We start from the raw sequence: 17,573 nt of genomic DNA on the forward strand, positions 1-17,573 counted from the left end.
AAAACCGATGCAGTAGCTGAGGGTTTGTATTATTATGCAGCAATTTCTGAGTACAATTCTTCGGATGCCCAAACTGGCAAACCTATTACAGAGATCTAACTGGACAAAAAGATAGTGAGACAACCTCACCTTGTCAGTGGAAAATTCGACATTGATCTGCGCTGAAGATGAACCTCTGCATTGTCTCTGCACAGTACTGCGTCACTGTTGTTGGGATTGCGCTACACCTCCTCTCTTCGATCCTCTACTCACTAGAAACTTGAGCCCTCTAGTCTCTCGGTCTCACACCCCGACTCCGACACTAATCCTGACTATTCCCCAGCATAAATACGGACTCCCTCTGAAGCTCTACGCTGCCTCTGCGTGGCCCAACACTATCTCTCCATACTACTCTATGCCTTCTCTAACTCGCACTCTCTGGATCAGGAAAACATCCTCCGGAAAATTATCCCTGCCCCTCACTGCAAGAAACCTCCTCGATCACCTTCTCCGACAACTGCTGTGCTGCTCTCTTGAGAAAATCGATCTCTGATCTCTCACCCGATGTATTTTCCAAATGCCCACCAAGCCTCTTTTTATAATCCTCTTGTTGATCAATCAACAATCTAGATTAGATTCTAATAAATGGCTCAGATCATTTTGGCTTGATCCTCATCTTCTTCTAGAAGTTTCACCCCCAGTTTGATTAATACCCTTTAATTATTTTAATTTCTTAAGTTTAGATTTAGGCATCCATTAAAAATAATTAATTATTTTAATAAAATTGCCTTTGGGTGGAATTTCCCAAAACAATTTCTGGGTATTCTGGAATACATGTGTCCTAGCCTCTCGACAAATTTTGAGGCTTAGAGAACATCCAATGCTATCAATAATCAACACTCCCTCTTAGCAAGGAACATGCTCTAGTAATGCAACTTGTTGAAGCATCACCCTAACTTTGTAACATCTCCCTCTGCGCTGCTGATGTCTGACATCACTGCCCACCAATTACTGCGCAAATGCTGCATTTGTGCTACCGTTGACTCTACATGTTGCTGCCAATTGCATCTGCACTGCAACTTTGCTCCAACTGCTACTACTGCCTTTTGCAACGGAAAAACATCGAAAATACTGAACAAGTGTTCAACATGATGCATTTGTTGCTGGAGTTTTGACTGCTGCTAGTCTCTGCGTTGACCCTCTGAAGCCTTTGCGTTATTGCTGACTCTGCATTATACCAACTGCACTTCTGCCAACTCTGCTCTGCGCTGCTCAGTCTCTGGCGCTCCTAGCCACTACAACTGTCACTCCGACACTCCTTTGCACCAACTGATAGTGGTCCATCTTGCTACTTCTGATATGGGCTCCTGTAGCAAGGTATTGATCCAAGAGGTGGTATCCTCAAGGATCCTACCCATCTGCAGTTCTTTCGAACTACGATACTAGATCACCCCACCTCTCCCCTGGAGGTATCTGAGAAATCATGGCAAACTCCTCCTTCTCGACCTTGAGGTTGTAGCTTGCAGATCATGTTTCTCGTCCTTGTCCTTCTTCTTGAGAGGACACTGTGTAGCGTAGTGACCAAATTCACCACACTGGAAACATTTGATCTTTGGGACGTCCTTCTTCCGCCTCCGCTGCTCCTGCTGCCCCTTTGATGCAAGAGCTCCATTCTCCTCCTCCTCCTTGCGCTCCGTCCCACTGCTGCTGCCATCAAGTTTGCACTTGCTAAGTCTCGCCTCATCTCTTCTTGCTAAAGACTGGTCCACATCCCTTCCGAATTTGGCAATCTCTCGCTGCCTAGGATACTCTGGACAAACACTTGCCATTCTTTTGAGACTGAATTCAAGGCCAACCTCACCATCTCGATGGGCTGAGGCGCTGATCCTACCGCTGCCAACGAGTATCAGACCTCTTGAAGCTTCGATAGGAACGGATCAATGCGTTCCCCCTTCTGCATCCTTGTGGATCTCATTTTCTCCTCCAAGTACATCCTCCGCTGCTCAGAAGATCCTTGATACAACGTAGCCAAGGCATCCCACATCTCCTTGGCAGTCCCTTTGCCAGCAATGTGACATACAACATGATCCTTCACTCCATCGAGGATCAACCGCTTTGGCCTTCGCCATTTCAGCCTTGTACTTCTTGGTGGATCCGCATCTATAGGTTCAGCTATCACATTATAGACATAGGCTTTGAGATTATGCTCATCCAGAAGGTAGGAGATCCTAACCTTAATGATCACATAGTTGGATGCTCCGTCCAACCGATCTTGATCTCTTAGCCCATTAGCTGCCATCTTTGCTAACAAAATGTTGAACTTCCTCCTCTCTTCTCTGTGTTGCTGCTAGGCTGGCTTACGTAGTCCCTGCTGGAGTTAGTAGAACTACTCATTTCTACTGCTGCTCAGCGATTGAGAAATCGAATTCCCTGGCTAGGAATTCTCTGAGGAAGAAATTCCCTCGAAAAGTGTCCCTTCCTTCTTTTGATGTTTTTCTGCCCCAAAAACTTCTATAGAAAACTGCGTCTCACTTGAAGACTGCTTTGCACTGAAGCTTTTGCTGCGCTACTCCCTCTGTCGTTGACAAATCTCGATATGGAAATCTTACCTCTCTGTCAACTCACTCAGAGAGAGATCTTCCTTGAGAATCTTGCCCTCCTGACCTGGACTGTGCAATCCCTTTGGGGATTCGATCTGCTGCCTATGCAGCACTTCCATCTCCCTCCTTCTCTTCAATGCTCGGGTCTATCCGGTCTTGTTAATTTTAGGTATGTTCTATGCTTAGAGCAATTTATTTCAATTTTCACAGTTAGCTCAATATCTTTTCCAGATTAGCAATCACATCAGCATTAAAGTAAACTGCAGATAGAACATAAACATAAATCATAGAAGACAAGCCAAGACAAGAGGACACAAGATGTGGCACTAGCCAGGGACAAACCCCAATGTTGGGAAACCCTTAATCAATTCTTCTTTTTTGTTCTTCAATAGTTCAACAGAGAGAGAGATAGTACATTTACAACAGAAGTCAACACTTTGACTTATCTAGATAAGAGCATAGATCATCTCTAAGAAGATGATACATGAGATCAGTTGAAGACATGCTGCTTCAACTGATTCTCTAAGGTGACTCCTTCACCTATCATTTTGTTGCATCCCGTCATCATGCTGCACTTCACCATGCTGCATCATGGTGCACCCTCGTCATCACAATGCTAGACCTCATGACCATGTTGTACACATCATACTGTTGCACCTTATGCTGCACTGTTGTCCATGCTTGCACCTTATGCTTGCCATGCTGTCCATGCTTGCTGCTGTCCCATGTACCTTTGTTGCCATGTCACAGTTGTCCCATGTATCTATACAACACTATGTACCTTGCTGTCCCATGCATCTATACAGCACTATGTACCTTGCTGTCCCATGCATCTATACAACACTATGTACCTTGTCCCATGTATTTATACAACACTATGTACCTTGCTGTCCCATGCATCTATACAGCACTATGTACCTTGTTGTCCCATGCATTTATACAACACTATGTACCTTGCTGTCCTATTTACTTTGCTGCACTAGTTAGCAGCTGTCCCACTTGTGCCAGTGCTACACAATTGTCATAGCTGTCCTATGTCATTGGGGTGTCCCATCAAAGTTGTCGTCCCAACATGTTGCTGTTCCATTGTCCTATTTGTTAGTGACGTTGCAGCTCCTATGTGGCAGTGTCCAACATCTATGTACTGTTGTTCATGGACAAAAATTAGATCACTGTTTAGGGCACCCTCCTATAACCTACAGCAGTCCAACGATCAGCCCATAACTCACCTTGAATTATGTGGCCTCCCTTTCTTTACAAGGTAGGTGACCTCGTTGGTTGAGGAGACACCTATAGCTCCATGTGGAGGGTTGTTTTGACCATCAAAACAATACTTACAGGCCTACGGCTTTCACACGAACCTTGTTGCCTCTTCAAGTGGTCACAAGGGTGACCTTAACGTCCCTTCTCCTTCGCTGAAGTAGACCTTGGATTGTTGCCTTCTAGCACAGCTCCTAGACCCTCCTAACAACAACTCAGTCCTCCAAAAGACCCATGACTTCGCTGTGGCTAGGAACTATTAGGGTAGTGTGTATCCTTATCTTGACTGCGGCTAGGTTACCCTTGAGATAGCATAGGTTAGGGCTGCCTTAGGATAGTGTTAGGGCTGCCTTCCATTTGCGTCTAGGGCAACCTCTTTTCCTCCAACGTCTAGGGCTTCCACTCCTAGATTTCTCTTCCACTAAAACCCAAGACAAGTGGAGAGAAATCAAGATAGAAGTGTGTGTGAGAAATGACTCTCAAGTCATCTCCTTTTATACTAAAACGTTGAGCACATGTGGGGTTTATTTGGTTGCTGGCCGACCTTGACGAATTGTCTTATAACACAAATAAATTCATAACTCCATGAATACTTATCGGAATCGGATGATCTTTAGATCAATCCTACACCTCTCGATGAGAGGGATCCAAGAAAAATATCAGCTGCCATAAATAAGATGACCCACATGGAGTTTGGCCCTAGTTGCCAATTTTAACAGGTCTGCTTTCTTGCTTCACCTGCGCTCTGATACCATGTGAAAATTTGGAATCCTCGAATCACTACTGCAGCAACTGATTATATTTCTCCTACTAAATCAAGTTATTTACAGTATTATATGGTAAACATCAAAATAAATACAATTGCAACCTTCACAACCTAAATAATATGCGGAAACAATAACTGACCAAGAAATAAATAGCACACACAAGTGACATCGTTGTTTTTGGACAAATGTCCTCGGAAAAACCCAATGTGGGAAACTGGTGTAGCAGCTGAGGGTTTGTATTATTATGTAGTAATTTCTGAGTACAATTCTTCGGATGCCCAAACTGGCAATCCTATACAGAGATCTATCTGGACAAAAAGATAGTGAGATGATCTCACCCTGTCACTGGGAAATTTGACACTGATATGGGCTAAAGATGAGCCTTTGCGTTGTCTCTGCACAGTTACTGCGTCTCACACCCACGCAGTCATTGCGTCATTGCTATTGGGACTGCGTTGCACCTCCTCTCGATCCTCTGCTCGCTGGAAACTTCGGCCCTTTGGCCTCTTGGTCTCACACCCTAGCTCCGGCACTAGATCCCGACTGTTCCCTGGCAGAAATAGAGACTCCCTCTGAAGCTTTGCACTGCCTCTGTGTGGCCGAACACTGCCTCTCCGAACTACTCTCCGACCTCTCTGCCTTGCACTCTCCGGTGTTGATTTGGGGTAGCATCATATGTGCTCTAGCCATGAAAATTGGTGGAGAGGCTAAAGCACATGAGATCTCTAAGACCCAGAAATGGTTTGGGCAGATTCTAACCACTGAACCAGTTTGGGAGATATTAAAATAATTAATATTTTTAATGGAGTTCTTAAGTCTAAACTTAGGAAAAATAAAATATTAATGAGTATTAATATAAAACTGGGTTAGAATGTTCCAAAAGTCATGGATCAAGCCAAATCTAATCTTAGCCATTGATTAGAGATTTAATCTCGGTTGTTGATGGACCAACGAGAAAAGTATAAGAGGAGGCTTGAGGGTCAGTGGGAGAATACACCAGAGTTATCAGTGATTCTATTCTCTAGAGCAAGGTTTGCTAAGAGAGATAGAATCAGTGATCAGCAACGAGGGGTAGTGAATACATAGCAGAGAGGCAGAGTTGGTACCAGAGAGACATCGCAGAGCCGAGAGAGGTTGACATAGAAGCAGCTGGGTGCTACGCAGAGGCAGCTAGGAGCTGCGCAGAGCTAGTAGAGACAAGCGTGTGTGAAGCAGAGGGTGTAAGGGCTAACGCAGAGGCTCCAAAAGCTGATGCAAGGCTAGAAGCGCTGATGCAGGGCCAAGAGGTAGCGCTGGGAGATTTTTGTGGGGTAGATTAAGTGCTGGTGAGCCGGGAAGGGTGACGCAGAGCAGTTGAAGCTGCAATTGTTGTTGTGGGATCGTTCATCCAGTGATTAATCAACCGAAATATCTGTCTCCTAGGAGAGGTACTACTGCCGAGGGCATTCTCTGTTGGGTGAGCCATTTCTAGCACCCTAGTTGTATTATGAAAACTGCATAATAATAAAACCCTCTGAATAGTTGCACCGGTTTTCCCGCATTGCATTTTTTCGGGGATATTGGTCCAAAAATAATGGTGTCACTTGTGTGCTTGTTTTCTTTCAGTTGATGATCTGTAGATGTTGATACTGTACTTGTGTTTATTTTCAGTATTTACATGGTAAATAACTTGTTAAGTAATGAAACAAGTAGGAAGAAATGAACTAGATAGCGCAGGAGAAGAATTTCTAACGGGTTAAACTTAGAAATTCCAACATCCGTATCAAGAAAACTTCCTCCAGAAAATTATCTTTGCCCCTCATTGCAAATCTCCTCATCAACGACACTTCTCTATCGTGTGTTGCTCTCTTGAGAAAATCGATCTCTGATCTCTCACCTGATGTATTTTCCAAATGGCCATCAGTCTCTTCTTATAATTCCTTTCGTTGATCAATCAATCAACGACCCAAATTAGATTTTAATCAATGGCTCAGATCATTTTTGATGCTGAGAAGTTTCACCCCGTCATTGATTTTCACCCCTTTGTTTGATTAATAACCCTTTAATTATTTTAATTTCCTAAGTTCAGACTTATGCATCCATTAAAAAATTTAATTATAAATATATGATATCTGGGTGGAATTTCCCAAAACGATTTCTGGGTATTCGGAATACATGTTTCCTAGCCTCCTAGCTGCAAATTTTAGGCTTAGAGCACATCCGATGCTACAAAAAATCAACAACCCACAACCACTTGGGAGTACCACACATGATGTTTTGCTTGGAAATCAAGGGGCAACCCCTGATTGACATCATTTTGGAGCCCTTCACATGGCATCATTCATCACTTCATCATGGCACATTGAGAACCATCTTGGCCTTCCAATGGCTCTTTGCACCCATTATTTTATCATTTCAGCCTCATTAGGAAGGCTTATTTTACACAATTGAGCTATTTGGTGGGTTTGTCACCAAAGCTATTGTTATTTTTGCACATTATAATATTATTAGGGGCTTAACTAGTCCAATTAGGCTAAATCAAGCTTCCAAAGGCTCATATAAATAAAAGAGAGCTTCATTTGTAATGGATCATCATCACTTCTTGGATTAGCTCTCTCTTGAAGAGAATTTCACACTTTTTCTCTTGGTTGTTTATTCGAGATCTCTTGATGCATTTTCGATATCTTTGGAGCTGAAATTTTTGTTCTCTCTTGGAGCCATCTTCTTGATCTTGGATTTGGATATATCTCTTGTTGTCTTGTATGTAATCTTGTGGAAGATTTTTGCATGAAAAATGTCTAGTGTGTAGAATTTTTGTAACTAGCTCTTTCTTTTTCTGCCATAATTGTTGAATATCATTGTAAAGGATTGTTAGATTGCAAATTTGTGCATGTTACTTCATTGATAACAAGTAGATAAATGTTCCTAGTGGAAAAAAACTTGTTCTTCTATTGATAACAAGTAGATGAATGTTCCTAGGGGAATAAAACTTTTTTTCTTCCATGAAAGTCCATTGATTTTGGGTGGGTAAATGTTAAAGTGTGCTTGCTAGGGAATCACTTGTTAGCCTCCTTGAAGACAAATTTTGGCTAAACTTCGAATCACATAGACTCCATATCCCAAGGACAAGGCACTGATCCAAGTGAATTTGGTGATCACCCCTTCTTCCCTTCTCTTTTTCTCCTCCAAAATTTCGGCCTTCAAACTTGGACAACCTTGCTAGGGATTCCTGCAAAATTCATTGCAGGGAATTTTTATTGAATCCTCTTGGATAGGCTACTACGTTGGTGTCTCCTCTAGTGATCCTCCAGGTTTCATGCAATTCCCACGGTTTGTTCTTGAGAAATCTCAAGCCCTAGCTCCAACTTTGAAACTTATCTTGAACGTTTAGGTGTGTTGGCTTTCTTGAGGGTTTTGGCACATAATATTCGGTGAAATAAATCATCCAAACCCTTTCTCTCATCCCACCTTGACCTAGAAAGCACTTTGTAGAGTCTCTTCCCATGGATATTCATAAACCCTAGGTCTTGTGTGGTCCCACTCTAGGCTTCTCAAGGATAGCGAAAGTCTATTTAAAGGAGTGAAAGTATCATTTAAAGCTTCTTGAGAGGACCTAATCATCTTAGGAGACTTGACCTTAGTAATTCTTATCATCAACCCTAGGTTTAGGTCTCCTCGTATGTCTTTCTTGGAGAGCCATTTAGCTTCTTCTCAAAGCATTGACCCCTTATTTGCGCCTTTCCTTTGAATGGGCATTGGAAATCACTTCATACCTCGCCATTGATCCTATCATTCAAGTGATTTCCTTTATACCAAAACTCCTCCCATCAGTGAAAGTCCGTAAAGAGAAGGGGACACTGACTGAGGTGACAGTGGGTCTTTGTCCCATTGTTATCGCTTGGTCTAGTAGTTGTCCCTTAGGTACCCTCTTAAGACCCTTGCTACATTGTGAGGCAATAGTCCTCAAGAAAGAAGAAATTGGTGGATGTGTCTTTACTTTCAAGTTTTGAAGAATTCAACAATCAAGGATAAATTCCCATTATAGTCAATTGGTGACCTTCTAGATGAACGCACGGGTGCTTATTTCTTCACCAAACTCAATCTCTACTTAGGCTATCACCAAACTTGCATGAAATAGGGGGTATTTCTAAAACTGCGTTTGCATTCAAAAGGACATTACGAGTTCTTGGTGATGCTCTTTTACCTTTGCAATGCACCTTCACCTTCCATATCTCTTGAACAAATTATTTAAACCCACTCTATGTGATTTTTTCCTTATCTTTTTTAATCACATCTTGATCTATTGTAAAACTTGGCAAGCCCATGTCGCCCATGCAGATCAGGTCCTACAACAACTTGTTGATTGTCAACTCCTTGGTAAGTGGTCCTAATATGCCTTTGGTGTCTTTGAAGTTGAATATTTCGATCATATTGTTAGTTGTGATAGTGTTCATGTGGATCCAAATAAAATTAAGGTTATGAAAGATTGGCCTTGCCCCAAGAATAGAATTTTGTTAGGAGGTATGGTAAGCTTGCAACTCCCCTCACCACCTTGCTCAAAAAATGCTTTCAATTGGAATAATGTCATAGAATGAGCCATCCCAGACTTGAAAAATGTTATATGTACGACTCTAGTACTTGATCTACCCAACTTCACTAAAACCGTTGTCTTGGAATGTGATGCCTCAAGTAAAGACATCATAGCAATACTCATGCAAGAAGGATAATTGTTGGATTTTAACAACATACAACTCTGTGATAGGTGTTATGCTTAATATCCACATGAATGGTAAATTGTGATTCTCAAATGACAAGTTTTGTAGAGGTGACTCGCAGGGATGATAATGAGCTTGAGATGCATACCTTTATTTTTTCTTGATGACAATGCATTTTTAGATAGTGATGAACGTGGATCCTCCAAGATGTTGCATGAGATGTTGATTTAGTAGACTATGTGGTTGGTTTCCTTGGTTGATATTGCTTTGACACTTGATGGGATAAACACTTAATCTTGGTGAGTGCTCCCTTCTTTCATGGACTTCCAACATTTGGCATAGTATATTACTATTTAGGTGGTTTTTAGCTTGATCATGATTATGAATGATATAGCACCTTGGGTAAGAGAGCCCTAGAGTTTTAGGGTCTGTTGAGGTCATATGGTGATATTCTATGTGATAGAAACTAAAACTAGGTGAGCACTCCACTCCATGGTATTTTAGGCATCTGGGATTTGATCCGAGGGGCCAACCCACTCCTTGTTGCATAAATTGACTTTATATTGGTGGTCAATGAAGACTATGCTAGTGGCTTCTTATCAGTGAATTCCTATAGAAGAACCATCGACTCTCTTGTCGGAAACATTGCTTATCAGTTACCTGTCTCATCAATAACCTGGTCTATCAACATTTTACTTTGTTTGTCGTGACTCTCCATGAACAATCTTGACGACGACCATAGTCATCAGGTTTGTCGAACATTTTCCTTGAAATTTGAAAATTGTCGAACTTGATCTAGATTTGAACAGAATCGTTGAGGTTCGATCCATAAATTAATTTCTTTTGCAATAATTGGTAAAATGCTAAATTTTCCTCTGCATGAATCCTTGTATTCAGATTCGTTTGAGTGAATCGTTTTATTCAAGTTCTAGTTTTCATGTTTAATGTTGTTTTCCTATCTAGCTTATTCAAGCAGCAACACATCCAAATGCATGTACTCATCAAGATGAAGATAAATTGCTAGTTACTAGGCCTTGGCAATGACCAAGCTTGAGTGATGGCTTCCCGATATGGGCCCATGACAATTTTGATATAACCTACATATTTGATGTTAAACTTTATTATATATACATTTATTTTGTAATATGGATTGAATTTATTTATATTTTTTATTTTGTAATATGGATTGGATTTATTTACATATATATTTTTTAAATATGAAATTTTATTATATATTTTTTAATATTTAAATTTTATAATATGTCAAGTTTTATCCTCAATTTTTTCATCCTCGAACTTTTTTCCAAATTTCAAAGTCAAACTCAAACACGAACAAGAATGCGGCGACTTAAACGACGACCCATGTCATCTTGTGTTAGGCATGCCTTGAATCAACTCGAGACTAAGTTGGTGCATGTCCTTGCATTGACGCTCGTCCCTGAGTTGGTCCTTGTCAGCTCACGTCCCACGCTCTAGTGCTTGGAAGCTCCAAACTCTACAACTAGCTCTCCACTCTAACATTTCTCTGTGGCTCTCCTAATGCTTGTGACTAGTTCCATGAGGGTTCTACATTGTACAATCAACGACCAACTACATTTCACAACCAACTAGCTTGACTCTTGGCGCTAATTTCCAACTTTTCCTTTGTTGTATGACCAACTCAATAAGCTCCATAAGGGTTTTCTAACTCCCATGGCCCATGACATTAGAATGTGACTAAAACACAATAGATGTGATTTAAAACCAATGCATATGATGGAGAGAATATAGACAAAGTGCGCAGAGTGCATGGTCAGAGTCAGCCACTGATTTTGCTCTTGACCAACCACCATCAACCAGTTTGACTAGCTGTTACCCCATCTTATTGTCACCAACCCAGCTTGACCTCGACCTAGCTGTTATTGCTTCTCTCTGCAGCGGGTCTTGACACGAAACCCTAGCAGTAGATTTCTCTTCTACTCCTCCTTCCTGTTCTTCTCCATTACCTCGTCCCCTTTGCATCATCCCTATGCTCACAATTTTACCCACCCCCCTCCTCTTAAAATCCCCCTCTTCTCCTAGTTCTTCCTTTCCTTCCACACCCTCAATTTTATCTTTTGTCCTGCCCTTAAACTCAACTTCTCAACATACTGGAAGTAACATTCATACCACTCCAGGTCTAACTTACAAAGCGATGACAAGATAGGTCCTACGTTATCCACCCCACAATTAACACCCCCTCAACTGATCCTTCTATACTCACTACCTAGTTTTGCCAATTTGTTACAATATTTGAGCAATTACAAGAAGGGAAGTTATTGTCCTCTAGGATCTTGCAGGTGGAATCAGAGAACTTATCTCTTAGGAAAATGCTCCGAGAAAATCAAGTTTAGGACACGTTGTCCTCCAAACTGTACAGGCAAGATGCGACAATGTTAAGAGGGGGGGGGTTGTCACTCTGATCCTCGCCCTCTCTGTTCAAGTTGTCTCCCTACAACAAGCTATGGGGTGTAGTCACTATGAAATGTGAAGATGAGAGACCTTTTGGCAACCAACAAATCCGGGAGACACAATTGAATAGCCTAGATCCTTGGTTGAATTGACTGCAAAACCCCACAAGAACCCTAACAATGGAGAGAAAAAGCCTAATAGGGCTAGCGGCTAGGGCTAAATGCCCTCCTAGGCCTGCGACTGCCTAGGAAAGGGCCTAAAAGGCTTGTGGCTTGAGGGAGGAGGCCTCTAATGCCTGCCGCAAGCCCTCCAAGGGTTGTAGCTCAAGGGAAAAGGCCCTTAGGGCTTGTGGCTTAGCCCTAAAGGGTTGCCGCTAAAAGGGAGAGCTCTAAAAGGGCTTCGACAGGGGTAAAGGAGGGGGGTCGAGGACTTAGGAAGCCCTTAGAGGCTCACGACTAGGACTGGAATGGTTGGAAGGCTAGGCCTTAGGCCTTAAAAAAAATTCAAACCCTGCAAAATACCAAAATGCCAAATAATCACTGCCAAATTGTTGGACATTGGGCCTAGAGGATGATGGAGGCAAGATCTTGCCTTCCTAGGCTTAGATCTGCCTCAAAACCCCAACAAAATCTCTTGATTAGCTTGAAGTTCACCTGCACAAATGAATCAAAATGCCAAAACCCCAAATATATACACAAAAAATAAAACCCCAAAAACAATCAAACCCTAGTTGCTGCAAAACAAATGAGTTAGAAATAATTTACAAATTATTTCAAATAATTTTAAAAAATTATTTACAAATTATTTTAAAAAATTATTTACAAATATACAATGTTTGCAAATTTGAATTTTTGGAGAAATATTTTTTTTTGAGTAACAACAATGGATGAATGTATTTTTCGAAAAATTTGAATATTGGCCAAAAACCCTTTTGCAAAATTAAAATACCATATAGAAATCTTAGAGCCCAAGGGCCAGTCGGCTTTTCCCCACAGTTTGTGAACTTGGAGCCCAAGGGCCAGTGTACCTGCAAATCTCTATAATTTTCCCCAAGTAGAATTGTCAGATCATATGGTGAATTAGATCACTTAAGGTAAAAAAATATTTACCAATAGAATGTTCTTACCACCGACAAATGAAATAACAATTCATAAAAAATTTAGCACAATATAGGAAAGCACATAACTAGCACATACCACAGATCAATGGAAGAAAAACACGATGAACTGAACCCCAAAGTCTTTCTCTTATGATAGATAAATGTTCCCAACATAGCAATGGCTCAATACCAACGTTACATACTCTACATCATCCAAAGATATCACATAGAAGCAAAATGACTTCTATTTATAGAGAAATCCCTCTAAGTGGAAAATAACGGCTAGTTGGTTTGATCCCGGTTAAAATAATCTCGACTATTGAAAATAACTTGATGATCATTTAATCTCCACTGTCGAATTTTTAATTTTGAGGAAAATTTCGAATTTTTCTTAAAACCCACTTTTAATTATTTAAAAAGTTAATATTTTGGATTAATTTCCTCAAAATTTTGACTTTAACTTAACCACTAAAGTCTAAGGGCTCAATTTTTCTTAAAATATCAATTTGTTCCTTGGTGGGGGATCTCCAAAAACTAACTTTCCTTTGACCCACGAATTTTTATTATTTTCCACTTGGAGAAATATTAATTTTTCTATAATTATTTTTTGACTCAAAATTAATTAATTTTCTGGCTTAGGATTTAATTTTATTTTTGCCAAAAAAATTTAATTAATTGACACTAAAGGGGATTAATATTTTTTCCACTCTCAAACATTTTAGCCATGGTGTCTAAGTATGAGAGACCATGCACTAAAATATTTTTTACATCATATATTACAATTAATTCAACCTTCAAAGGGGGAATACACCTTTACATATAGAACCTCATGAAATTACCCAATTCTGCGACACAATATGATCTAGTATAGACCAAGTGGTTTGTAATAAAATAATTTAGCTAAATGTGCTTAAATTATTCCCAAACCACTTTTACAAAGACTTGAAATAACACTAGGACTCACCTAAAACCTTGTCAAAGAATTCCACCATAACTTTGGGGCTTAAGCTGGAAGAAAATTTTTGTTGAGTATCCGTGTTTAGAAACACACATAATTCAGGGAGGTTGAAAAAATTCCTAGGATGAAATCCTTTGCCAAAACCAGAGACTTACCGAGATGTTGTTACATAATTAAACGGTCATACTAGCATCATTTACAATATAATTTGCAAAAAATGGGTTTACAATGATACAATAGTGTTGGATGATGACTTTGAACTTTGAAAAAATTTCTTCATGTATTCACATTAGGCTTCCTTGGACTGTTGACAAAATGTGGTCAACAGGACTCTTACAACCACCCAATGATGTCATAGATGCAAAGATAGTTGATCTCCAAAATAGACACGAAGAAACTCGAAGTCAGCAGGCCACTCTTAAACAGGAAATAGAGACATATATCAAAACTTGGGCACAGGTGGTTAAAGGGAAGGAAAGACCCCGACCACCCCCCGCCCCTCTTGCAGAGTTTGAGGAAGCGGTCCAGGGCAGGTTGAGGGAAGATCACACCAAGACAGCTAGAGAATTAAAGTTAAAGATCATGGGACTTCCCTTACCCCTTTCTTCCCTGGATTCCCTACAGGCTGGCACCATGTTTCTCTGGGGTAACCCCGGGCTCCCACACATTACCCTTGAGAAATAAAGAATATGAAGCTGATTGAATGATGGATCCGTTGTGACAATGGTACCAGTTATCTTCAGACTTTAGCTATAAGTCTTTTATCATAGACTGTCAGTTCCTCATCAACAGACAGTAATTAGAATTTATATCGCTTCATCCATTCAGTGAATATTAACAAATAAGCAGCAAACAAGGCTAAGCAGCTTGTATTTGTAATTCCAACCTCTGCCTTCGGTCACATATAAGATCAGATTATAGTAAGGGGTTTAGCATGACGTGAGACATGAAACTAGAGGCACCTTAATTAGACATAGGCTTGTACCAATGGAGCACATGCTGTTAGATCTAGTATTCCTTTTATCTGCCAACATTCCTAGCCCTTGACAGAACATTAATGATATGGAGCTTGAACCTGGCATGATCTTGAAGATGAAAACATGAAATTATCTGATCAAATGTAAAATATTTCATTATATGTAGAAGAATGGAACAAAGGTTGGAATTTGAAATCAATATCACCTGTCACATTGGTTGAACAAAGTATGATGAATTGTATTTCTGCGTTTTTGTAATATTTGCTGATAGAAGATAAATATTTTAGATGTATTTGAGGACCAAAGTGGCTCATGATGGGCAATTTGGTGGTCAAATTCCATCCCTGTGGGACAGTCATTCTGAATCGGTTATGTTTCCAAAATGATTGATGGTATTTTCTATGTTTCATGTTTTCTGTTACATATAACTTTTTCTTATCAGTTTTATATCTACTGTGCCCAGCTGTATTGTCTCCAATATTTTCTGCAAAAATTACATTTCTGACGCATCTCTATCCATTCCTATATACATATCCTAGTTTCTTAAATATTTATTATTACAAGTGGGTTTCTCCGTAAAAGCTTTGGCTAAAAGTCTAGATATGATTGCTAAACGACTTGAAATCATTTTTAAAAACTGACTTGGAGAAACATTTTTGGCGAGTATTGTTTCACAGGCAGGTATGGATTTTGGTGGGCCAAGAGAGCCATGGCATGACTTATATTGTAAAATTGACGGTCCTGCGGCATATGATGTCCTCACAAATTTTGAGCAGCGGTGGACTAAGGCGGCAGAGCGACATGGATTTATGAAACTAAAAAGATGGCATGATGATTCACTACTTAAACTAGATCAATTTCCAGAGATAATAGGCATGTCAGAGATAAATATATATTATGATAACGATCCTGAAACATGGCATGTGCAGGTAGATGAGGCAGGCTAATTATTAGTTTATTCAAATGTCTAAGTGATTTATTGTTTTTCGGACACTTCTTGGAAGAGTGGTTATTGATTATAAAAAGGTCACTGATTGTCATTTCATATTATCTTTTGTCTGGTGTGAATCTCAGGTTTTCCGGTCAATTGACTCAGGTTCTGTGAAAGGCTTCCCAAAGGATGTAAAGGAAGCTGAGGCTAGGGTTAGAGTTAAAATTGATGATTGTGATTTTTGTTATGTTTCACTATCTTTCGAGTATGAGAACGATTACTTTATTTTGCTATATCATTTTATATGGGTACAGTTTGTCCTTTTGTTGGCAGAATCTAGTCTATTTAAAAAATTTGGTTGTGGACATGAGCATACATACAGCATATGTTGAAACCATTCGATCTGCACAGCACTTCATTTATATTGAAAACCAATACTTCATTGGGTCATCATACAATTGGTCTGCGCACAAAGAGATAGGTATGTGTGCATCCTGAAGTGGTAAAAATATACAGCCATTGAAATTATCCACGTTTTGTTAATTATTTCACAGAAGAAACTGCTCTTGGCTTTAATTCCAAATGAGACTAATAGCCATTAATCTTTAAAATGAATCATATTGTATTTAAAATATTCAATATCAAATGGGGCATAGTATGGAAATTAAACAACATGCGGCTGTTAAGCATTGGAATCTGGCAGTAGATGCAGCAAAACATTATTAAAAGGCTTTATGGAAAAAAGGATTTGGACTCCGATCAAAATTTCATTTCAGTTCCAAAAGCTTGACTGATGTATGAAAATGACTGGCATGAGGATGGATAAAAGAAAAATGCTGCTATTTGAAGACATTATAAAAATAACAAAAGTTCGAAAAAGCCCTAAATTCTTGTGCTGTACAACCTACAAGAAAAATATTCAGAGAGATTGAAATCCTAAGCAAAAGAAGGAACTAGTGTAAATGCAGATCAGGCTGGGAAAAATTACAGCTTTCTTTAGATCTTTCTCTGGGTTGTTGTATGCTGAACTTAAGAGGCAACTTATAGCCAAAGAAGATCTCTTTAGAAATGATGCCAAGGATTTTGATTATGGCCTTAATATATTTCAGGGACGTTTTGGCTGTCCTTTTGATAGCTGTGAGTGAATTTTGTACTATATATTTGAGCTGTTAATGTAAGCAGCATTTTTTCAAAAAAACAAAGGAAAATTATGAATAGAGAGTGGCCAAAACATTGCCTAATTGAGTTGATCTTTTGAACTGAATATTTAATTTTTTGATTCCCTTATTTGTTTTCTTGCAAGGAAAACTTAGCATAATGCACTCTTGATTAAGCTCTAGCACATTCATGTAGGAATAGTCATCAACTAAGGGTTTGCTGAAGTAATATTGGCTATCTGTTGCTTCTTGATGTTGTGTGTTGGTGGCTTGGTATTTTTACATGGTTTCCCTAGGATTTTCATGGTATATTATTGCGCAATGCTTGATTAGATACTCGAGATAGTATGCCCTCACTCTAGGGCTATGTCACAAGGTTCGTCAAACTTTAACGTTGAGGTTCAAATTTTGGCGAACCTTAATTTTTTTTTGAGGTTTGGCGAACCTCATCGAACCTCATAGCCATTGACCAAGTCCATAGTTCAAAACTCATAACCTCATGTCACAACTCAAGCTTGTAATTTATCATTGCAATTTCCATGTCTGTGGTAACATTTTTGATGTTTACTGATGTTGTTTTCTTACTATTTTATCCTATAATTCATATATATATATATATATAGACGAACCTAATGGCAAACCTCATAAAAAAATTCGAACTCAAACCGAACCTAATCATTGCCAAACCCGAACTCGAACCCAAACCATGTGACATTGCTCT

The 17,573-nt window shown here is 39.7% G+C and overlaps 1 protein-coding gene across 2 annotated transcripts in view; it reads left to right on the plus strand.

The window, feature by feature from the left end:
- The window catches only part of LOC149195524 (phospholipase D gamma 1-like), a 284,497-nt gene that overhangs the window by 128,314 nt on the left and 138,610 nt on the right, over positions 1-17,573 (plus strand). The window contains exons 5-7 of one of the 2 annotated variants that reach the window (XM_089405351.1): positions 15,649-15,693; positions 15,839-15,907; positions 16,029-16,176. The exons of the other annotated variant lie outside the window; for it this stretch is intronic. Coding sequence (XP_089261477.1) covers positions 15,649-15,693; positions 15,839-15,907; positions 16,029-16,176 — 262 coding nt within the window. The remainder of the gene's footprint in view (positions 1-15,648; positions 15,694-15,838; positions 15,908-16,028; positions 16,177-17,573) is intronic. 2 annotated transcript variants of the gene reach the window in all.

The sequence above is a fragment of the Pinus tabuliformis genome, chromosome 2_2 (assembly GCF_031772625.1).
Source record: "Pinus tabuliformis cultivar Carrire ecotype Pingquan chromosome 2_2, CPIR1, whole genome shotgun sequence".
Classification (NCBI taxonomy): domain Eukaryota; kingdom Viridiplantae; phylum Streptophyta; class Pinopsida; order Pinales; family Pinaceae; genus Pinus; species Pinus tabuliformis.